Raw genomic sequence first — 23,585 nt, 5'->3', positions numbered from 1 at the left:
ATCAATGATATCAAAGTAGTTGTCATCAACTGTCAAAAATCCTGGTCTGTGCATACCCATCGAAGTATTGATTACCTCATTGATAGTAGTTGTCCTGCAAATAGAGTGGTTGTCAGTGATCGCTCCAATTGATGTTGTTTGATCGGTGTCGAATACTCTCGTAGACTTCCATGTTAACAATCGTCCAGAGAGTATTGTAGATTGTCGTCTGTTAACACAACTGTATAAGGCATCAGAAGAGGCCCTTGGTTTGGCATTGCTGATGGAAGTGATTGAGGGTCGCTGTAGCGACCAGCAATCTCTGACACATAATCAGAGTTCCTTGCCAACTGTTGAGGTAGAAGTTGGGAGAAGTTGAATCCACTCCAAAGTTGATAATTGAGCAAATGTTGCCAACCAAAGAGTCAAAAGTATGTTCCACAAATATCAAAGATGATGGAGGGTACAGTACCATAATACGATATCCTTGATCTTGTTCCACACTCTCTCAAATATGACTTCATCTCGGATCAGTCTGCGACAATGATTAACTTTGGTGTATAGGGTACTTGATTCTTCTCTTCATACTCCTTTAAAGCTTGGAGTAAAAGAAGATCTAAATATATTTAGTTGATTGGTTGGAGCACAGGCTGATGTGAGAGACCAGTAGCCACCTAGAAACAAAGTAGACAATTTTGAGAATACTTGACTCGTCAAAATGGAAACCTGTTTAAATCACAATAGATGAGGCAGACCATAGTCAAACTGGACAGCAAAGAACAAACATATCCCGATACAACAACATGCACTATTATTAAAACAATATCTACTTAATCAAATTTCAATAGTGACATATTAATTAGGGATTGATCATATTATTTAATTGATTGTAAAAATATGTATTAATGATATAGTAGTAGTAGTATAAGTATATCTATATTGTATTTAGAATGGATATCCATACTCCTTTATATTGAGAGAGCAGGGTGCACTGGAAGAAAGAAAGAAGCACTTGGAAGGAAACTCAACTTTAAAAACTCACTTCTCAATAGCATAATCCAATTCATCGACCTAATGATAGGATATTGTTGAAGAACAACCAATTTATCGTCATTGTAACTTTGTGAGATGGTGAAGAGAATAGGGAACTGAGTGACTTAATTGTAATCCAAATATAGTACCAATCAAGATTATAAAGTCAGTGAATTGATTCATCGCACGGGAACACCTCTCTTCAGAGAACCCAAAGGAGATTAGGCCTCCAATTGATATAGTATCTAAAATAGATGTTGTTGTATCTCAAAACTACTCTGTCAATCCAGTCCATCAATCAATCAGTGTGTGTGATGCAATTGGTTGGTTGTGTGTGGTTTCTAAGTTCAGCCCAAGAGTTTGAACATGGTCACTTTGCAAACGATATCATTTTATTAAATGATCGATCAACAACTACTACTACTACTATTAGTAATATCCACACTTCTTTGTTAAAGCAGGTTACTTTTTTTGGTATCTACTCCTTATGATTGCAAAGAGACTGGACTGAACACACTGATGGCCTGACCATCCGGATACGACCGCACTCCTGCTGGCATGACAACGACTAGCTTGACCACGGCTGGCTTGAACATTCTGGCCTGACAACGACTGAACACGACTGGCTTGACCACACACAGGCCTAACAACGACTGAAGGATGGTTCATTTGAACACGTGGTTGCAGAGAGATGAGTCTGCTCGATGGCTGCTTAAAGTCCGCCAGGAACATGGAAAAGACAGAGGTACACAACTACTCTCGTTCCACTTGAATCGCTGACCATCAGGGGCGGAGCAACGTAGGGCGTATCGTTCTAACGGAAAACTGAGAATAAAGGTCTCAGATTGAAGTCCACTGATGTAGTTGTTGACTGATGCTCAACATTTGAAATGTGGAAAACAGCCTTGGATTGTTGATGTCCAATGAGGACGTTGTAATGATGACCAGTGATCAAGAATGGAATGATGTAGCAATTGGTTGATTGGACTACACTGTTGCCAAAGGAGTTACTTGTTGGTTGTTTTTGAAAGTATGTAAACATCACTTGAGGATGTTGCTGCTGTGCATGCATCTTGGTCAATGGATGGTCGGGCTGCCACACTGCTGGCAACTTGATCATGTCCCAATATCAACAATATTGTATCGAATGCTGCTGTAGCATCTTGAATTCAGTGTCGATAACAAAGTGTACCACCTGCGGGGATCGTATGGAATCCACTGCTCTCTCTCTCAATCGTTGAATGTCCTACTCTCACTTCGTTGTCCTTGATGATACTCTCGTGGAAGTAATCGTGCCATTGCCGTGACAAGATGTAGGACCTTTGCTCGACTGTACATGTACTCCAAAGGTATTGGTACTAGCTCTCCATTCATGCTCTTCCATTCTGTTTTGACAGGCTTCAGAGTCCATCGACTTGCCAATAGTGTGGACAAGTTCGCGAACAGTACTCCGCTGCTTGAGGTCATCAACATTAGTGTCATGGCCATCACTCTCATCACCATGTCAGATTCGACAGAGTGGTCAATGCCAAGGTCATTGACATCCTAGTCACAGTCTCGCTGTTGTGTTGTTATTGCTTGCTGCTGCTACTGCCCAATCAGCAAGTTGACTGCACTACTGTACAACAACATCGTCATCACAAGGTGGCTGCCAGGCAGTCTACTGTGTTGTTGTTGTTGGCTGTCAAGATACTTGACGTGACTAAATCCTGCTGTTGCTGGTACTGTTGGTACTGCCTTTGCTATTGTTGCAATTTGAGTCGACATTCCTATCCCCAGTAGGAAATTGAATACATTGTTGTCCATCTCATGATTGTATGTTTGCTAAAGTGCTGGTGACATGAAGACTGAATAGACATATATATACATAGATATAAATAGAGATAGATTGGGTAGTTATTGTTCTCTGTATGTTTAAACAATCAATTAGCAGCGTCTCTGCGCAAGAATGACGACCTAAAACGAGAAGTAACAACATTTTTTTTTTTTTTAGCCCTCTGTCTAACTCTGGTGGATGAAGTACACTCATGTGTGTGGTGTAAGTGTGTTGTTTTGTGGAGACCTGATGTTGTGTGGTCATGTGTGTTGGACTGATGGACATGTCTAGGACAGTCAGGATGGACGGCTCGACTGAGGCCATTAAACGACAAACCATTGTCAATCAATTCAACGCAGATCCAACAATCGATATCCCATTGCTGAAGACAAATTCGGAGTACTGGGTCTGAACCTTACAGGTGCCGACACAGTGATCTTCCTCGAGCACGATTGGAACCCAATGAAGGATCTAGAGGCCATGGATCTTGCGCATCGCATTGGCCAGAAGAAGGTGGTCAGTGTCTATCGTCTCATCACCACAGGCATACTCGAAGAGAAGAATATAATATTTACATACTAGTATACAAAAGGTGATTTCTTTGGTTATTAATACTAACGTCATAATCTACTTTGGAGTCAAAATAATTGCAATTATATTAATAAAGTTATTTACATCAATTATAAAACATTGACCATTATTTAAGGACCGGTCCACCGTCATCACTTTGGCACTTACCTGAGTGGTATATCCAAAGTTAACTTGGCTTTTCAAAACATATATTGAAGATTACTTTGGCGCTTACCAAAGTATTATGATTTAGTAATCACTATGGATATTAATTTTGAACTTGGGAATTACTTTGTGGATAACTTTGGAATCTACCAATGTGCAAAGGTAATAATGTATAGTTGGCGCCAACTTTTCATTACTCCCTTTACTCATTGGCACTTACCAATGTATTTGGTAATTATACATTGATTCTAACCACTTCTGTCCTTTTTAATTTCATCCATACTTTAATCCCTAATCACTTGTAGTCCATCACCCATGACCACACAACATCAGGTCTCCACAAGACAAGACACTTACACCACACACATGAGTGTACTTCATCCACCAGAGTTAGACAGAGGAAAAAAAAAAAAAAAAATGTTGTTACTTCTCGTTTTAGGTCGTCATTCTTGCGCAGAGACGCTGCTAATCTTTATCTTGTTTGCCAACTACTGTTACCAATGCACTCATAGTAAGATGATGTAGAACGAACAAATAATGTAACAACAACATAAGTGCAAGGCAGGTGAACAAACATAGTATATGTGTATAGTCATGTCCATCATAGAACAACGATGAGAAACAAACTGCCTGTAGTGTTGAAGTAACACTGGCCTTAACAACGACTGGCCTGACCTCGCGACTCCACATCTGACCACACAGCCAGACAACGACAGCCCAGCTGACTGACAAACTGAATACGGCCGGCCTGACGACAACGACGACATGACAACGGCAGGCTTGACTACGACTGGCCTGAACACGACTGTCTTCAACACACTGGCCTCACAATGACTAGCTGGCTTGAACACGACGGGCATAGTGCGACTGTAGTGAACAAGACTGGCCTGAGCATGGCAATCACTGTTGATCTAACTGAACTTATTTGAACATGCCTGGTTTGAACATATTGGACCGACAACGAATTGTTTGAGTACGGCTGGTATGATGATAACTGCTGGACCTTGCATGACCACGACTGGCTTGTCAACGGCTGGACTGACGACAACACCTGACTTGACGAGATTGGCATGATAACAACGACCGTCTTGACAGCGACTGGCCAGAAACGATTGACATTGACTGGCTTGGAAAAGGCTATCCTGACCTCTGCTGACCTGACTTTACTACCAAAAGACACCAACAACAACAACAGCAGCAGTACAGATCAATAGGTATAAGCCACCAACCACTACAACAACAGTGACTTTGGATTATAATGACTGGATGATGATTTAGGTCGACGGAAAGAGATGCATTGAACAAACAGTTACAAAACAACAACTACACCGCCGTCGAACAACCAAACAACACCAGTAGTCAGAGAGGATAGCTCGCTCCTAATCTTCATCTTCTACTGGATAACCAATGTACGATGTTTACGAGTGAAACTATTATTATACTTGTGAAGCAATAGTCCAAGGTAGAGTGTAAAAGATGTCATACTATAATGTTAACCAGACCAGTATAGCCTTATCAATCAGAATTTGAAAGTATGAACTACTAGATAATGATCGATTGTATTGTTTATTCATAATTTAAAAATACAATTAAATTAGGTCTTTGATCATTAATAATTATTAACTTGTATCTACTGGCTACAGGAAACTGTAATATTGAATTCTCCAAAGTTTACTTCTATCATCTCCACTGATGGGTTGGTATTGAATTTATGTTTGTTGATTGACTTCTTCATTGCATGTACACCTGAAGTACAAGGTGATGCAATTCTTCCATGGATATGAGCAATACAACTGTTGTGGATACCTTTAATATCCTTGTGACAGGTATCATCGTCTACAATATTAGCAACAGCATTCAAACAAGAACTCTTTTTATCTGTTCTAAATGATGCAGCAATACAAGATACAAGTCCTATTAAAAGGATCATCATCAATAATGATTTATACATTTTTAGTTATATATCTAAAAATTTATTATTATATTTAATTAGAAAATAATATGAATATTTTTTTAATTGGATAATTGTCGTCAAAAATTGTTGTTTAAATATACATATCCCGGACTATTATTGATTGATCACTATACTCTCTCTGTAAATAGTCATAGGGGTAACAGTGGTATTGGTGATCACCGGTATTAATCAATCATCCAAAATAGGGAGGGTGGGAAATAATAATTTATTCCAACTTCATAATCTGATAAACTACTTAATTTAGTTAATCCATTAATTTAAATCTCCTCACAACAGGGGGTAATAATATTATCTTCATTTCTACAAAAGAACAGATTTGAACATACTGTCTGATTGATTGCTACAATAGTATTTATTGTTATCAATACTCATATACACACCATTACATAAATGTACAGATTGTAGTCGATCCTAAATACCATGAAACTTGTTTTGGATAGTTTGATTGGACTGGATATCAATGATGCACATCAACGTTCAATGTACAGATTGTAGTCGATCCCAATACCATGAAGACTTGTTTTGGATTGTTGTATTGGACTGGATACATTTATCCAATGTCTGGAATCCATCAAACTTTCTAATGTCTGTTTTAGCTCTATAGGATGGAAGTACATTGTAAATGTATAAAATGTTTCTGCTGATGGTCAGTTGTTCAGCGAACAGCTCAAGTAGTCGATCTTTGTTCCATTTAAGCAAAGCTCAAAGTTGAGTGATAGTGAAGTGAATGAGAGTGAGCCAATCATGGAGTGATGGTACTGAATGATAAAGGGATAGAAACTCCATTTGTATCGATCAGTCTGATGTGTCCAACTCGGTCACTCATTGAACGAATTAGATCTGCGTATATTGTAGTGTTGACAGTATCATTGACCCAGAATGTAATCTGTTTGAGTGTGCGTGATACAATAGGTAGGTGATCACAAATGTACAATTCCAACTTATTGATTGAATGATTCGGTGACTGGAAGAGGTGGTACAATGTTTCATAGTTGAGTTGTCCACATGGAAACTTGAATGTGTTTAAATGATGAACACCATCATTGTTGTTGTTGACCAGGTATTGATGTAATGATTGAAAAAAGTTGTTACCTTCATCAAGACTGCGAACTGACTCGCCATTAGAAAAGAAGATATTGAGTGATCGCAGCTTTGATAGACTGGTCAGACCTCCAAACAGAGTACGATGTTGTGGCACCAGTTTACAAGTGAAATCATGGCGGTCTCCGATGAGTTTGAGTTTGGTGAGGTTGATGAGGTGGTTGCCCTTGAAGAGAAGTCTGTCAACAAACTGTTCACGTTCTATACTAGGATACAGATCAAGTGTAAGGCTTTGAGTGTTGGTAAACATTGACTTGATACGATCATAGTCATATCTCCACTGGCCTGTACCCATATCTATATAAAGACCAAGTTTGTGTGGTCGTATGTCTATAAAAGGACGATCCGCTCGAGTATAATAACCATCATTGTCCAAAAAGAGTTGATCGAGAGCACCGATATACGTGTTCATACTAGATGTTGGCACCATTATTGATTGAAATAACTTTGTAATGCCTGGATTCTTGAAATAAAGTTGATATATATGTAGTCTATTGCATTGTAGTCCATAAGAGTTGTAATCTGCCAAAAGAGAGACCAACTGATCATATTTATACTTGGGTACAGCCAATGATGTTGAATATGTCATATATGGAATATGTAGATAATCATTTAGTTGTACTATAAATGAATGCCATCGTTTGCAAACCAAACTCAATGACAATCTCCATCTCCTTGACAATCTACCTTGATTGATACCTTCATTGCCTTTCCATACAATAGAAACTATATTACTTTGTAATAGATATGGTAATAATGGTGATGAATGTGAAGACATGTAAATGAATGAGTGAATGAACGAATGACCATCAAACATCAAAGTTCAACCCTAACACTTACCCTTGCCTTAACCCTAGAGGACATTTCACACACAATTTTACAATTCTAAGAATAAAGTAAAATCTGGAGATATTGGCGGGTCATTTGATTACTTGTCCAACTTCAATCATAACCAAACAGATAAATAAATATATATATATAGATAATACATACAAAATGGTCAGAGTAGTTGTACAATCAAATCATGTCAAGACATTTGCCAAAGGAATACAATGTCTATCAAAGTTATGCGATGAGTTTAACGTTGATACAGATGTAGACAAGGTATGTTGTTGTCGAGTAGCAAAGCAGCTTGTCTACAAGCCATGTACTTACACAATTACACACAGATCAAATTCAAAGCATGCAACGCATCAAAGTCAGCATATATAGAGATAACAATGACGGAATCATTCTTTGAGAGTTATCAAGTAGATCAGACAGCCATCAATGCGCGTGTTAGATTAAAGTCCAAGCATTGCAATCAAGTGTTCCATTCGTTGGCCAGCATTGCAAAGGTGGCATTGTATATCAACTACAATGAGGGCAAGGCCAACTTTCATCTACTCTGCAACAAGGGCATTAGAAAGGCATACAAGCTCAACTATGAGGAACTGGACATGCTGAACCCAGTACTGAACGATGACTATGACGTACGCATGACCATCAAGCCCAAGATCCTACTCGATGCTCTCAGTCACTTTACAACCAACATTGAAGAGATATCATTGGTACTTGGTGATGATGTAATCATATTCAAGACTTATATTGGTGAAGATAATGCAAAGAGTAAGTAGTTGACATTCAAGTTGATGACGATAATGATGTAGTACTGACATAGTAAACATACATACAGTTGCACCAGACAAGACAATGCAGACAGAGATCAAACTTGATACAAGTGACTTTGATGAGTATCATACTGATGGAAGAAAGGATAACTTTATCGATATGACATTCTCAATCAAAGAGTTCAAGACCATCATGGCATTCTGTGAGACACTTGGACATCCTCTTACATTCTATATCAAACAGAATGGAAAGTATGTATATTATATACTTGTTTGATTGGATAATAGTGTACTAACTGCTTTGACAACTTCTACTACCCTAGTGCACTAAAGTTTGATACCAAACAAGGCAACTCATTCTTTGTTCAATTCCTTGTGGCATGTTATCAAACACCTGGATCAGTCAATCCATCATCTACACCATCATCATCTGGATCATCATCAAACAATCAGAGAAACAACAACACTTCACAGAGTAGTGGAAACAGTCATAATATGCATTATAACAATAATAGTGGTGGTGCAAGAGGATCACAAACAAGATCAGTTGTTGCATTTGATGATTCACGTTATCAACAGCAACAGCAACAACAACAACAATATTATCAACATCAACCAGTACAACATTCACAAGATGATATCAACAACAATTCACCAAGGGACTTTGACATGGACATGGATTCATTGGCAATAATGCCAGCCAACACACCACCTGCCAGCAACACTGCAGTTACCTCACAACGATCACGTGCTGGTGAGAATCCATTATCACTTGGTCTTCGTGGACAGAATCTCAATGTTGATGATGATGATGATGACGATGATGAAGATGAAGATGATGATCCTCAAAGTGTTCTTCCAAGTCAATAAGTTCACCTCGACATGTACATTCATTCACACACACACATAGACAAGTCCAAAACATTTCCTTTTTTGGATAAAACCAGATCTTGATTCTACACATTCCAGTTCACGCTCAACAACAACAACAATACTTTATTATTAAATCGCGATTGACATCATCACAACAACTTGTTGTACATTTATATATATTTGTTATTATCTCTATAAATTATATGTATAATAATGCTTCATTGTAACAGTTGTTGGAGAGAGTTTACGAACAAAGAGAGATGTTTTATAACAACATGTTTGCATAGCTTTTGTGAACAATGTGCAACAAAGAGATTCAACAATGATAGGATGTGTCCAGTATGTGAATGTCAATTAACAAATAAGTATGTTATCATCCAAGACCATCAATACCAATATGAATACTAATATATTAAAATAGAGGATCAATATATGGCATTACAATCGAATCAAGCTTTGAGAAAACAGTTAGTATCTCTTCTATGACTATATTTATTTAATTAATATTAACTTTTATTTATAGATACAACTGTTTGGACTCAATCCAAAAGAGAGTATGTTTGTATATTTGTATTGTGGACAAGATATTTAATAATACTAATAATACTTTCATAGTAATGACAATATCAGAAAAGGCGATAGACTTTTGGACATTCCAGAACAAGTTATACCATCAACAAGAGGCCAAGAGATTGGAGTTTTATGAGGATCAATACTCAAAGTTAAAGACTACCTATATCAAGCAGCATGATGATTTCATGAAGAAGATTGATCAGATGAAGAAACAGATTGAATATTTAAAGAAGGAGAATGAGTCGGACAAGAAGGAGATTGTTGAACTGTCAGAGAAGTGTGCGGAAAAGACCAGGCAAAAGAGAAAGTTGGAAGAACTCTATGAGAACTTAAAGAGGAAGTTGGAGGAAGTACCATCATATAATAGTATTAGCAGTAATATTAGTAACACATCTGGATTGGGCAATACTCAATTTGCCTTTAGTACTGGTAGTAGTTCAACAACAACAACAACAACATTCTCTCCAAATGTATATTCATCCAACAACGACAACGGGTCATCATCAAACATTAGGAAACCAATACCAGTATCCCCTATACTTCCAATGCCAAAGACTAGTGGTGGATCAACTCTACCTATTGGAGTACCAACAACAACAACATCATCACATCAACAAGTCAAACACTTTCCAGATTTAAAGAAGACCTATGCATCACCGGCCATCAAGAGTTCAGACAGTAAGTACAACATTGTATAAACAACTCTCAATTATTTACTTACATCAATCACCTGCCAACAGAGTACATGTATATCAAACGAACACCAATGATGAAGGGGACAGACCTGGCAAGTGGCACATCCAAGATCGGTACCTTTCAAAAATAAAAGTGGTCTTTCGTTCACTCATTCATTCTTTGTCGACATTCATTTATACACCTAGATAGATAGATAGATAGATTACAAATGGAACAAATGACACCATCTAAAGGAGGAGGAGGAGGACTATACAATAACACTACAATACAACAAGTTTTAAATAGATACAAGAACAAGTTTACAGCATCAACATCATCTTCATCATCCTCAGGTAACGTCTGAAGGGTTGGGGCGGTTGGCAATGGTGTCCACCGTCAAACATCTCTTAAGCTAGCAAGCAGACAGCTATAGCAGTTATCAACCATTCTTCTCTCTCTCTTTCCTCTACCCATCATGATGTATATATCAAGACAAACACCTAGCAGCAACAGCAACAGATGGATTCTGTACAATACCCAAGTTGATGTATACTCTAAAGAGGATTGATCGCCTTTCAGAGCTCAAACTATCAAAGGACAAGATACTAAGGGATCTGTATCAACTGTGGAGACCAACATCATCCAATGACGACAATGGTGTCGGAATCAATCATATAATGGCCCATGGAACGATAAAGTCAAGACTTGATAATGGTGCCGTTCAGATAATGATCACAAAGATATTGATTGTAGATAGAGAGGAGCTCCCTACTATTGTACCTCGAGGACCCAATGGTGATGACCGATCCAGCTCACTCAATTATATTGAACAGTTTATGATCACTGGATTGATACCATCGTCGGAATTCAATCACAACATTGGCAAGGAACTGGTATACTTTGATGTCGGTTGTTCGGTAAAGACCCTTATACAAGATATCCAACTGGACACTGAACTGATCACTCTAAGTCTAGACATTACAAGGATATCAAGTAGTAGTTACTTTTCTAAACATTTCCAATTGGTAAGTTTAAGTATGATTGATCAGTATGATGATCAATTCCTAATACTTTGTATACACCTACTTTATAGGGATTATACCAACCAAAGGCTAATGAACAATGTCAGACCAGTGATATTATTACAATGTTACATGCAGACAATCAATTCACCAATCCATTGTCCTATCAAAAGATGTTGACATCATTGGGACTTGATGATAGGGGATCATTCCTTCCAATACCAACAACTACACCAAACGAACGATCGTTGGATTACAAGTCACTAAGATCACACCAGAACTATGAATGGGCTCATGATGCGTAAGTTCCATCAAACTCGGAATCGATCCAATCAATCAATCCAATCACTAACAATCAATCAATGTTATGGACAGTGTCACAAAGGGTATAGAGTATGCCAAGAAAGGAGAGTTTGAAAAGGCCATTGCAATATATAATGAGGCTTTGGAAGTGGACTATAGTCATAAGGATGCCTACGTTGCGTTGGGTGCAGCATATGCCAATACTGCCAATTATGACAAGGCATTGTTAAACTTTAGGCGAGCTCTGGATATATGTCCAGGTGATCCAAACGCTGATAAATATTATAATGCTACTCTACAAAAGGTATGGATGGCGTCAGTATACTGACAGTAGACAGGCAACTGGCACATGACTAACACACAACTACCATAGAAACGATCAATTGAACAAGAGACAAGAGAAAAGGAAGAGAGAAGATATCAGTTGGAGAGAGAACGTGAGAGAGAAAAGAGAAAGGCTGCTGATAGAGATAAGGAGTTGAACTCTTATATTAGGACAGACAAGTTAAAGAGTATGCTACAACAAGTGGATGATGATCATCATGAACAAGATATAGATAGGAAAAAGAAGAAGAGAAAGGATGGACATAGTGGTAGTAGCAGTAACAGTAGTAGTAGACATCATCATCATGATTCGACAAGACGATCGTCAAAGTATTAAACATGATATGGACATTTATTGGTTGTTCTCATCCTCAAAGATGTTCTCTTCCAAGTTGGCAATGGTAGTGTTTGTTGTTGATGGAAGTTTGGAGAATACATTGTAATCCTTGTCACCTTCTCCTTCTTCCTCCTCAATGAATATACTATCGTTTTGTTTGTTCTGTTGTTGTTGTTGTTGTTGTTGCTGCTGTTGTTGAGATGTTGTTGTTGAACTAGGATGATCTTCCTTCACTGTTGTTGTCTTTTTGTCTCCATTGTTAACATCACTACCATCTTCTTCTTTGTTGTTGTTGGCCAATGGATCCAAACCATGATTACGTAGATGTACTTGTATATATACATTGATCTCCTCTGCCTTTGATATATATGCAATGTCTCCACCAGTCTTTAACAATGCAATCTTTGCCATTGGATAGAACTTGTACACTTCCTCTCTCATATTCTCTGGTATAGTCTGTGAGTCTAGGCACTAAAGACACAGATATCTTGTAGTTAGTAAATGATTCTATCAATATACTAACTTACTTACTAACTTATACATACATCAATGATTGTAATCTGATCATAAGTTAGACCAGCAGTTTGATTCAATGTACTTATACTACAGTTTAGAGCTAGACGTGATGCCAACTCATTGCCAGTGAGATAGTCTAGTTGTTCGACCATAAAGTCTACGGCCTCGGCAATCTCTGGCTCGACGAATCCCGATGGGAATCTAGACAGTACCATCTTCTTGAGCATAAACTCTGGCATCAGACCAAACATTGCAGCACAAGGTGCATTGTCATGAAAGTACTGTGTGTCTGAGAATGAGTTGTTCAAGATCATCGAGGCCACTCTCGTCGGTCTTGCCTGATAGTAACATTGAGCCAAGTAGCCACCCAATGCCGTACCAAACAAATGTACCTTCTCCAATCCCATCCTATCAAGGAATCTATCGAATCCCTTACACCATTCACCTGTAGAGTCATATGATGAGTAATGTATCTGATGGTGTAATGTAATGTATAAAGTAATGTTAGTTGATGTTGATTCGATTGAACCAAGTATGATATACAACATACAGATATACATCTAAATCCTTTAGGACATAGAGTTACAAGTTGTCTAAAGAATATCTCTGCAGTACCACTGACACCTGGTATAAACACTATTGGTGTAACATCCTTTGGACCATAATCAAAGTACTTCCATGCTTTATCCATTATACCTCCAAGACTTATCTGTTGTAATGGTACCCATTCTTTAAATTGTTTATAATCCTTTGAATCCATGGATTGTTATATTTGTTTGTATATATATATATATATATATATATATAACTTTGAAGTTAGTTCAGTTCAGATGAATGATTGGTTAATTGAAGGTCTCATCATGACACACAAGGGAGGTTCTCTTCAAAATATCGGGTGGGTCCTTGAAAAGTCGGACTCTGATTCAAAAAAAGTGATTGGGTCTGTTGAGATCATTGACGTTGTTGGGGTCCATGTTTATTGGTAAGACTACACAAGGTTGTTGATGACCAACTTGTTGACATTGGCTAGTTGGTGAAGGAGTCCTACACATCTACGCAACACACACTTTGATTTAACTTATTGCTGCACCTTGATAGTTGCAACTCTAAGAGTATCAAGTATGTTACGAGCGGCATATGAATGATTGTAAACCAATCCATCGAATGCCTTTGTAGCATCCTTTCCAATGTAATCCTTGATGTACTGTTCACCACCTGGATGCTCATTGGCGAATCGCTCCACGTCATAGATGACATTGTTGACAATCAACCATTTCTTTGACTGTTGCTTGACAACCAACTTGAACTGCTCCATATCGTACGATGGCAACTCTGTCAATGGTAGACCCCAGTCGAGCTTGGCGCGCTCCTTGGCAATGGTCTTCTCGGCCATTTGGATCTTGCCCTTTCTAAACAACTCTTGAGGGAATCTCTTCAAGTCATAGGACAGACCGAACCACGAGAGGAAGCAGATCAACCACTTGCCAGGGTCATAGGCAGAGAGGTGCACTCCGTTACGATAGTCATAGGGGAACTCGTGATGGAAGTTGTGGTAGCCCTCTCCAAATGTGACCAACGAGGTGATGGCCGAGTCTCTTGGTGTACGCTGATCAGTGTAGGTGGCCTCACCCAGATAGTGTGCCAATGAGTTGATGCAGAATGTGCACTGCATCATGAGAACCTTGCTAGCCACACCGGCAACAAAGAATCCTCCGCGCCAGTCGCCCCAGAAATGTCCACAGATCCACATGGGCAATGCGATACCCAATGCCAAGGACAATGGGAAGTAGTACTTGTGCTGGAACTTGAGTACCCAGTCGGCCTTGAGATCAGACACGTCTGCATCGGGCTCCTCCTCACGCTTCCAGATCAACCAACCCATATGGGCGTGCCAGAATCCACGCTTAATGTTGTAGGGGTCCTTATCCGTGTCGGTGAAGCGGTGGTGAGCACGATGGTCATGACACCAGTCAATGACAGACATCTCAAAGGCTGTAGTTCCCATCAACATGAGGACGAAGCGGACTGGCCACACTGCCTTGTAGGAGCGATGGGAGAAGAGGCGATGGTAACCGGCAGTGATACCAATGCCAGCAATGTAGTAGCTGAGGAAGGCAGTGATGTAGGTCTTGACGTTGAATGGTGTTGTGGCCATACCATACATTGAGATCAATGGTGTGGCAAAGATAAAGATTGTTGTTGTCCATACAACCTTTTCATACCATGGGCGACCTTCAAACTTGGAGGTAGTGGCGGTGGTGCTGGCAGTTGATGATACTGAGGACGAGGAGGAGGTTGCAGTACTGGCAGCAGATACAGCTACATCAGCAACCTTTTCAATGGTATTCTTTACGGTTGGACCAACTTTGGTGATCAATGAAGAGAATGATTGCTCAGAGATCTCCTTGTACTCTTGCTTGAGCATATCATAGGCCTCTCTCCATTTGTACGCTGGGATGATGTCTTGTGATGCCGATTGGATACGACTGAGAGTCACTCCAATGTTAAAGTCGTTGGTGAGGTACTCGACAAACTTGGGCATGTGGATAAAGGTTGGTCTGTCGCCATCAAATGACAATGTGCTGACCTTGAGGAATGTGGACATCCAAAAGTGATAGACAACCAATGGGATCAAGTAGAACTTGCACAATCCCCACCAGCCAACACCGTACGTCATCAATGGGAAGAAGACAGCGACGAACAGGTATAGCATACTGATGCTAAATACGACGCGGCCACTGAATGTCTTGAACGAAAAGTTGCTGCTGACCCATTGGAGGGGCGATGAAAGCCACCAGAACTTGCCGCGGGTCAACTCAGAGACATAGTCGCGCACGGTGCTCTGAGTGAGCGTGGACTTCTCCTTCCAGTACTCCAAGTTGTACATCAATGGCAACATACAGATCGTTCCGACCAAGTAGTTGATTGAACGGCTCTTAAAGTAGAGGTTCTTGCCACAGGCATAACCAATTGAGAAGATTCCACAACAGGCCGTACCCATAAACAACCAACCAATCGGTAGCAAATACCATGGTAGACAATGTACCATTATTGCACCAAATGTTACAAGGCCAATAGATACTAATAATCTTCTCATGGCTCTACTTGTACTTTTTTCGAATAACTATGATAGTAGTAATGATATGTTAGTTGATTGAGTTGGATTGATTGAGATGTGTATGAACAAGCCATGCACTTACATCTTTTGGTAATGAGGACACCATATCCTTCAATGCCTCTTGAACAGAGACTATTGGAGATGACATTGTTGAGTTACTTTTGTAATCTATATTGTTTGTGTATTCAATATAAATAACTTAAATCCAAGTTACTAAACAATGAGATATATATAGTGTAATATGTATATGTATGAATGAATAAATGAATTAATCTTAACTCATTCAATTGATTAAAGAGAGATGAGTGAGAGAGAGAGAGGGACGGGAGAGATGGGAACAGAGATGGAGAGTGAGAGTACGTGCTAGATGACGATGTGTTGTCGACCAAAAGCTCGGGGCAACTCACATCCACATCCATCCATCGAATAAAGTGCTGTTCTCCCAAACAACAACAAACAATTAATAAAATTAAAAAGTTTGCATTAGCCGAGTGTGTTTTGGGTAACATAGCCGAGAAAAGAAATCGATGATGTTGATAGTTCTAAAGACACTTCCTCTTATCACTCTATTGAAAAGGGGTAGGTACAGTGGTATCATTGTAAATCGGATATAACCCTTGATCCAATATATCTTTAATCAATCAATCCAATCTACTAATCTATTCAATTCATTAGTCTTGACTAACACTTTTCAATTTCATCTCTATCAATCATTCATCACATTGATAAACAAATAATAATAACAAGATATTTAGTTAGTTATGTCAGCTTGATGATTAATTAAAATATTGATATTGATTGATTGATGACGTCATAGATATTTGATGAGAATCATCTCACAATAATATATTACTATCTTTCTATTCTATCTCTCTAGTTCATTCTTTGACTTTGAAAGTGGTCATTCAGAGCGTCTCAACAAAGCAAGCAAGAGTTATGATTGTGGAACACTCCTGGGAAGCTAGGTCCAAGACCCTTGTTTATTTTGTTTTTTTAGAGTTGTGTGTTAGTGGAGAGTGTTTATCACTCTCAATTTGAGTGAACAATCTTTGAGTGTCTTGGGCATGTGAGTGATTCCAACCTACTATTGCTCTCTCTTACTATTACTTGCTGCTCCAAGTGTGAGAGCTCATCAAGTTCTAAGCTTACACTCTATCTCTCTCTCATTGACTTTCAATCATACTATCATACATATAACAAAGAATAAGTAATATATAAGTTATAATCATGTTTCTATTTGGGCCACAATTCGATCCAAACAAATGGTATGATTGCATTGTGATTGATTGAATGTGATTGTGATTGATTGAACTATATATGACTAACATATATATATATACATTAGCAAGGTACAATTAAAACTTGCAGTTAGTAGAATACAGATATTAAAGAATAAGAAGGCAAACTTGGTTAGAGATGAGAAGAGACATATTGCAGAGTTGTTGAGAAATAGGAATGAGGAGAGTGCAAGAATACGTGTAGAGACTGTCATAAGAGACGAGTATCTTATCGAATGTTATAATATCGTTGAAGTACTTTGCGAGTTGTTATTTGCTAGATTACCATTGATCACTGCTACCTGGTATGTTATACATAATAATAATGATTATGATGATGATTGTGATGTGATGTCCGATGATACTAATATACATATTACACTATAGCGAGGTACCATCAGAGTTAAAGGAATCAATATATACATTGATCTATGCATCACAGAGAATACAGATACCAGAGTTGGAACTGATAAGGAAACAGTTGTTGGCAAAGTATGGTCGTGGCTTGGAGCATGAGGTCAATTGTCATTGTCAAACCTATGTCAATCCAAAGATTGTCTATAAGCTATCGTACGTCACTCCGGAACCATTCCTAGTGTTCCAATACCTCAATGAGATTGCATATGAGGGCAAGGTCGATTGGTGTGTCGATCCAATTCCACCTCCAACCGCATCTGTCGGCGTCGCACCGGGTCCATCAATCATGATGCAACAACCTGCGCCACACATGTCAATGTTCCCAAGTGGTAACAATGTTGTATCCTCTGTACCTGTTAGCAATATGATGATGTCAACTCCTCAGCATCAACAACAACAACAACAACAACCAATATCATTATCAAAGATGGAACAACAACAACAACCATCATTCCCATCATTCCCAACATTGATCGCTCCACAACATTATACACCTCCACAATTTCCAACTCCACCTCCCCMAACAACAACAACAACAGAACATAAACAAACCATCATACCAAACACCAACTCCACCTCCACCTCCACCTGCATATACACCTACTCCACAACCTCAATTCCCATCTGTACCAACTACACCAGCCACATCAACCAGCCAGCCAGCATTCCCTGCCATTCCACCACAATACACACCAACGCCAGGTGGTCCTGCAGCCTCCTCCTCGTCAACGGCCACCATAGACGAAGCCTTCCCAGACTTTGACGAGTTGACCGCTCGCTTTGAAGCATTGAAGAGACAGAACAATATGAACTAAAGTTAAGTTGTTGCTGTTGTTGCTGTTGTTGTTGTAGTAATATCATCATCATCAATCCAATAAAGTAGTTATTATTATTATTATTATTATGTACATTTAGTTTAGTTTAGTTTGCCAGACGTGAATAGTATGTTGTAACAGGAGCATACTCCTTTAGGAAGAATGTAGATGCATTCTTTTCCACATACTTGATCAATTCTTCGGTGGCCTTTGATAGTACTACCGATGTCTTGTCCTCCAACTCGGTCAGTGTCAGTAGGTCTGGCAATTTAACAAACAATCGAAGCAGATGTTCCGCACCATATATCTCTGACATTGGTTTGTTTGGATGTAACTTGACCATCTCTCCAAACTGAGGTCGTTCAAACTTGTACAACAACATCACTCCAAGTGCCTTGTTAAAGTAACTCTCTATACCATCTGCAAACTGTTTAACATGTTCCAGGCTATCATTATGATGAAGATGAAGTGTTAGGTAGTCTGTCCAACGGTCAAAGGGTCACACAAGAGTCTACATACTGTTGATGTTGTTGTTGGAATGTATCGAGTATATCACTGACGGTTGGATTTCTGGGCAATGCTACCAATGATTTATCATTGGTTATGAATACCCAATCGTCGATGAGGGTCTTTCGAAGTGTCTCGGGTAGTGATAGGTCAAGTCTTTGTGACTCTTGTACAGAGGCATCTACTCTTTTCCTCTTGGTTGATGATGTTGATGTGGTTGATGTAGTTGTAGTAGTACTGGTACCTGCTGTGGAAGGTGATGGAGTTGGAGTTGGTCTACCATCATCAGATTCTTCACTATGATGTTGTTGTTGTTGTTGTTGTTGTTGTTGATGTTGTTGATTAATATTATTGTTTGGTTTCTTCTTTAAAGAAGACAACGGCTTTCGTTGTAGTTCTTTGTTCTTTTCATTTAGCTTTAACATCTTGCTAGAGTCTATCCACTCATCGTATCTAATAAGTTGATTATAATTATAATTATTAGTAATTGACGTATTAATGTAGCGAATAACAACAATAATAACAACATACTTATCCTTCCAACCTTGATAATGTATTAAATACAATGTATTTCTCTTTCTCTTGTTGTTTGTATCTGTATGTTCAACCTTTAATACCTAATGTCAATTGATTGAATGATTGAATGATTGAATGAAGTGTGAGTGTGGCGCCACAACATGACCCTTTAACATTGAATGAATAAGTATATCTACCTTTGCCTCATATATCTTTCCCTGATGATGTACTAATACTCTTTCGTTCTCCTCGTATGTATCACTCGAGCCTTGCTCAGACATATCTCTACACTGTAACAAGTGTGAATGAAATAAATGTTACCGTTGTAGGTGAGAACTCATCAATTCATTCGTCTTCTCATCCTCTCATACACACACTCACACACACACAATAAGCTGATCCCAACAGATCTTCAATGTCAAATTCAAACCTTTTCATCTGTTTAACCGCCATCATATTAATAATAGACATTATAAAACTTGGAAAGAGATAATATTAATATTTGTTTATATCTAAACATATATATATTCTATTGACATTGATAATAACTTGGTCCAGAGTTGAGAATATGTCTTATGTTTCTTACCCCAACCCTTTGCCCTTGCCCTTACCCTCTCCCAACCCTCGCCCTAACACAACACAACTACTCATTTTTTCATTCTCCCACCAAACTCTGAATCATTCTGGAACAAATATCAAACACGCTGTTGAGGGCTATGACTTTATCATTCAACAACTACTCTTACATGTACACATAATACACAGACAAGGCACACAGCATTGATTGTAGTAGTAGTACATCATTCTCTTTAACATAATTCATAACATAACTACACAACAAGTAGTACATTACAATACTATACAATACTATACTCGATCTAAATGGACTTGAACGCTCTTAGGAAATATGTTTATACAGCATTACCAACAGAGAGTGATAAGATTGAACCTTATTACTTACAGTTGAAGAATATCCTAAAGACATTAAACAACAACAACAATAATATAACTGCAACAACAACAACAACAGATGATGTAGTAGTTGTTGATGTTGATGTTGATCCTGTTGCACCTGATAGAGTTGGAGGAGGAGGAGATTCACCATCGATCACTGTAAAGGATATAATCACAACGATTGAATCAAAGTTGAGATACATCGAGACGAATATGCATGATCTAATCAGTCATAGTAATAGTGGAGCTGCTGGTAGTGTCGATCAATCAACATCTACATCGTCATCATCATCGTCAACAACAATGATAGCAGCAGCAGCAGTTGTACCAACAATATCTGTAGTACCTACATCAGATGACAACATTAACAACATCAACAATAGTGGTGGTAGTAATACAACCAATACAACTAATTCAACAACGACAACAACTACTACATTACATACTGCCAAGTACAATGGACCTTATAGTTACAAGACAGTTACATTACCACCACATCAACAGGTGATCGTTCACAATCAACCATTCTCACTAGTCCATACCAATCCTCCAATCGAAGCACTTTCCTCCTCGCCCACCTCATCCTCCGCCACCACACCAATGATCAGTGTACTCTCGCCACAACTACAACAACAGATGTTACTTCAAAAGAAGAGAGTATGTAGCCTTTCATCAAACATACAGCGACATGTCACTCATACCTAATTCTACTTAGATATCACAAAGGAACAACTCTGGACCACCAGAGATACCACCTGAAGAGATCAACTTTGATCCAAAGACTGATTTGTTGGGCGGTGGTGCATATGGCAAGGTGTACAAGGCGACGTGTCGTGGAAAGCCCGTGGCGGTCAAGGTCCCCAAGAAGCAAACACTCAGCGAGTCTGAACTAAAGGCCTTTCAGAATGAGGTGGCCATCTGGAAACAGATCTTCCATCCCAACGTTGTAATGTGCATGGGTGCCTGTACCAAACCAGGCAAGATCATGATTGTCTCTGAACTCATGAGATCAGACCTCGAGAAGTTGATCCACAGGAGTCCAGAGCCACCACCCCTCTATCAACGTATGAAGATGGCACTTGATGCTGTATGTATAAGATTAACAAGATGTCAACGACTCGAATGATGACTAACATGTCTACTACTACTCAAACACAAAAGGCACTTGGAATGAACTGGCTACATGGTATTAATAATATCTTGCATAGAGATTTGAAGTTGGCCAACCTTATGGTATGTTTTGGATGGATCATTGATGGTGATACAAGGGGAGATGATGTATAACTTACATCGCGACACATACACAAACTCATTTAGATTGGCAAGGACAACACTGTAAAGATAACAGACTTTGGATTCTCACAAGCATTAAAGTCTGGTACGACTACGACGGATCAGAGAGGACCAAAGGGAACTGCATTGTACATGGCACCAGAGGTGATGCAAAAGAAGGAGTTCAACGAGAAGGCTGATGTATATAGTTTTGGTCTCATCCTCTATGAGTTGGCAACATGTGAGGAACTATTCCCAGACTATTCAGAGATGGAGGAGTTCTCAAATGTATGTTTGGATGATTGATTGATCACACATACATCTAATCTCACTCACTAACTTATATACATCGTTTAGGCCATTTGTAATTTAAGACTTAGACCAACAGTACCAAATCATTTACCAAAGTCTTTGGCAATGTTGATGCAAAGATGTTGGGATCATGATTCAACGATGCGTCCATCATTCTCTGAAGTGTCACAAAAGATGAATGAGGTGTTGATTGACATTGCCATCAGTGAACCAAGTGCTGCCACATTTTGGAAGACATCATTCAACTCACCAGACGATGTCAAATGGTCAGACTTTAGTAGAAAGTTATCCGAATCTACTGGTGTAGATATTAATGATATACAACCAATATCAAAGTTACTCAGTATGTTATGTCGTTGTGTAACACGATCATGTTACCCTTACCCTTACCCTTACCCTAACCCTTTACCCTTACATTATAGTCTCTACAAAGATGGATGATGATGATGAGAATGGATTTGTAAATATTGATAGGTTCGATTTGATGACCAAATGGTTTGGTCGATTCTATGGACAACCACGTGGAGCCACGACGACATCATCAGAATCAGTGGTGGTACTCAAGGAGATGGCAACATTGGTGAGCAGGAGATGGTTCCACTTTGACATTGCTCGTGATGTGTCAGAGAGACGTCTACGCAGTAGACCAGAGAACACATTCCTCATTCGACTCAGTCTGAACGATCCGATCAAGTCACCATTCACCATCTCCAAGATCAAGAGCACAAAACCAATGCACAAGCGAGTGAATCGTGAGGATGTCCCCGTCTCTAGCGACTACCCCATGGGAATCAAGTTGATGGTACCAGTCGAGAACACAGAGATGTGTTTCAACAGTGTGATTGCAATGGTGGACAAGCTCAAATCAATTGGTAACCTTGGTCCAGAATGTCCACATACAGAGATCAAGGTACCTTATGTCAATGATTAATTGGTCGATTCGAATACAGTTTCAGTTTGGTTCGTCTATTATTATTATCACAACTCCTTGTGGCATCCAATGCTCAAGCTTTAATTGTAGATGATGATGTTGATAGAGGTGGAAGATATATAACACTATGTCCACAACAATGTGATGATGATTCTTCAATTCGATATGGATCATCAATTGATGGATATAGATATTGTGATGATTGATTGAGACCACCACCTCCACTGCTGCTGCTACTACTACCACTACTACTGTTCAATAGACTATTGTTACTGTTTCCAAAGTATCCACTATTGTTACCAAGATGTTGATGATGATATGATGCCTCGTCTGGACATGATGAAGACATTGATGACATGCAAGTTGGATCGAATGTACTTATTTCTATAGAAGGTAGTTTGAGATATGGTTCTGATTCTTCTGATTTTAGACGTTCCTCTTCATCTTGTATCATCATTCTTTGTTTCTTTGATAAATGTAATACTATCAATCCATCTACAATCAATAAAAAATGTAAAGTTGATTGTAATACTGCTCTAACTGATAGTCCATTTACATTCCAAGTTGATGTATTCAATAATATTAATGGTATTGA

At 38.9% G+C, this 23,585-nt stretch overlaps 9 protein-coding genes across 9 annotated transcripts; 5 read left to right on the top strand and 4 right to left on the bottom strand.

Moving 5' to 3' along the window:
* Window positions 1–1,828: 1,828 nt before the first annotated feature.
* SAMD00019534_069010 (hypothetical protein) lies at window positions 1,829–2,131 on the bottom strand (the record flags this gene model as incomplete). The annotated part of the gene is made up of 1 exon (XM_012898013.1): window positions 1,829–2,131. A coding segment is annotated over one exon (303 nt), but the record flags the coding sequence as incomplete, so codon positions are not given.
* A 5,503-nt stretch (window positions 2,132–7,634) lies between these two features.
* On the top strand, window positions 7,635–9,118 carry SAMD00019534_069000 (hypothetical protein; the record flags this gene model as incomplete). The annotated part of the gene is made up of 4 exons (XM_012898012.1): window positions 7,635–7,742; window positions 7,808–8,246; window positions 8,314–8,500; window positions 8,572–9,118. The coding sequence occupies 4 exons, from the start codon at window positions 7,635–7,637 to the stop codon at window positions 9,116–9,118; spliced, it is 1,281 nt and encodes a 426-aa protein (XP_012753466.1).
* A 325-nt stretch (window positions 9,119–9,443) lies between these two features.
* Window positions 9,444–10,520, top strand: SAMD00019534_068990 (hypothetical protein; the record flags this gene model as incomplete). The annotated part of the gene is made up of 5 exons (XM_012898011.1): window positions 9,444–9,460; window positions 9,543–9,588; window positions 9,645–9,675; window positions 9,737–10,372; window positions 10,435–10,520. The coding sequence occupies 5 exons, from the start codon at window positions 9,444–9,446 to the stop codon at window positions 10,518–10,520; spliced, it is 816 nt and encodes a 271-aa protein (XP_012753465.1).
* Window positions 10,521–10,914: 394 nt separating this feature from the next.
* Window positions 10,915–12,355, top strand: SAMD00019534_068980 (hypothetical protein; the record flags this gene model as incomplete). Its single annotated transcript, XM_012898010.1, has 4 exons — window positions 10,915–11,394; window positions 11,463–11,692; window positions 11,767–11,998; window positions 12,068–12,355. The coding sequence occupies 4 exons, from the start codon at window positions 10,915–10,917 to the stop codon at window positions 12,353–12,355; spliced, it is 1,230 nt and encodes a 409-aa protein (XP_012753464.1).
* A 39-nt stretch (window positions 12,356–12,394) lies between these two features.
* Window positions 12,395–13,631, bottom strand: SAMD00019534_068970 (hypothetical protein; the record flags this gene model as incomplete). Its single annotated transcript, XM_012898009.1, has 3 exons — window positions 12,395–12,826; window positions 12,901–13,344; window positions 13,422–13,631. Coding segments are annotated over 3 exons (1,086 nt in total), but the record flags the coding sequence as incomplete, so codon positions are not given.
* Window positions 13,632–13,949: 318 nt separating this feature from the next.
* On the bottom strand, window positions 13,950–16,137 carry SAMD00019534_068960 (hypothetical protein; the record flags this gene model as incomplete). Its single annotated transcript, XM_012898008.1, has 2 exons — window positions 13,950–15,995; window positions 16,072–16,137. The coding sequence occupies 2 exons, from the start codon at window positions 16,135–16,137 to the stop codon at window positions 13,950–13,952; spliced, it is 2,112 nt and encodes a 703-aa protein (XP_012753462.1).
* Window positions 16,138–17,216: 1,079 nt separating this feature from the next.
* SAMD00019534_068950 (hypothetical protein) lies at window positions 17,217–18,498 on the top strand (the record flags this gene model as incomplete). Its single annotated transcript, XM_012898007.1, has 4 exons — window positions 17,217–17,254; window positions 17,335–17,571; window positions 17,654–18,032; window positions 18,223–18,498. 4 exons carry the CDS (start codon window positions 17,217–17,219, stop codon window positions 18,496–18,498), a joined length of 930 nt encoding a protein of 309 aa, XP_012753461.1.
* A 106-nt stretch (window positions 18,499–18,604) lies between these two features.
* Window positions 18,605–19,802, bottom strand: SAMD00019534_068940 (hypothetical protein; the record flags this gene model as incomplete). Its single annotated transcript, XM_012898006.1, has 4 exons — window positions 18,605–18,944; window positions 19,018–19,458; window positions 19,537–19,622; window positions 19,719–19,802. The coding sequence occupies 4 exons, from the start codon at window positions 19,800–19,802 to the stop codon at window positions 18,605–18,607; spliced, it is 951 nt and encodes a 316-aa protein (XP_012753460.1).
* Window positions 19,803–20,688: 886 nt separating this feature from the next.
* Window positions 20,689–22,990, top strand: SAMD00019534_068930 (hypothetical protein; the record flags this gene model as incomplete). The annotated part of the gene is made up of 6 exons (XM_012898005.1): window positions 20,689–21,132; window positions 21,191–21,562; window positions 21,637–21,708; window positions 21,793–22,035; window positions 22,105–22,402; window positions 22,482–22,990. 6 exons carry the CDS (start codon window positions 20,689–20,691, stop codon window positions 22,988–22,990), a joined length of 1,938 nt encoding a protein of 645 aa, XP_012753459.1.
* Between the last annotated feature and the right edge of the window lie 595 nt (window positions 22,991–23,585).

The sequence above is a fragment of the Acytostelium subglobosum genome, assembly GCF_000787575.1.
Source record: "Acytostelium subglobosum LB1 DNA, scaffold: scaffold13, whole genome shotgun sequence".
Classification (NCBI taxonomy): domain Eukaryota; phylum Evosea; class Eumycetozoa; order Acytosteliales; family Acytosteliaceae; genus Acytostelium; species Acytostelium subglobosum.
Note: the sequence above shows the minus strand (reverse complement) of the source record. Positions and strands in the feature narration are given on the sequence as shown.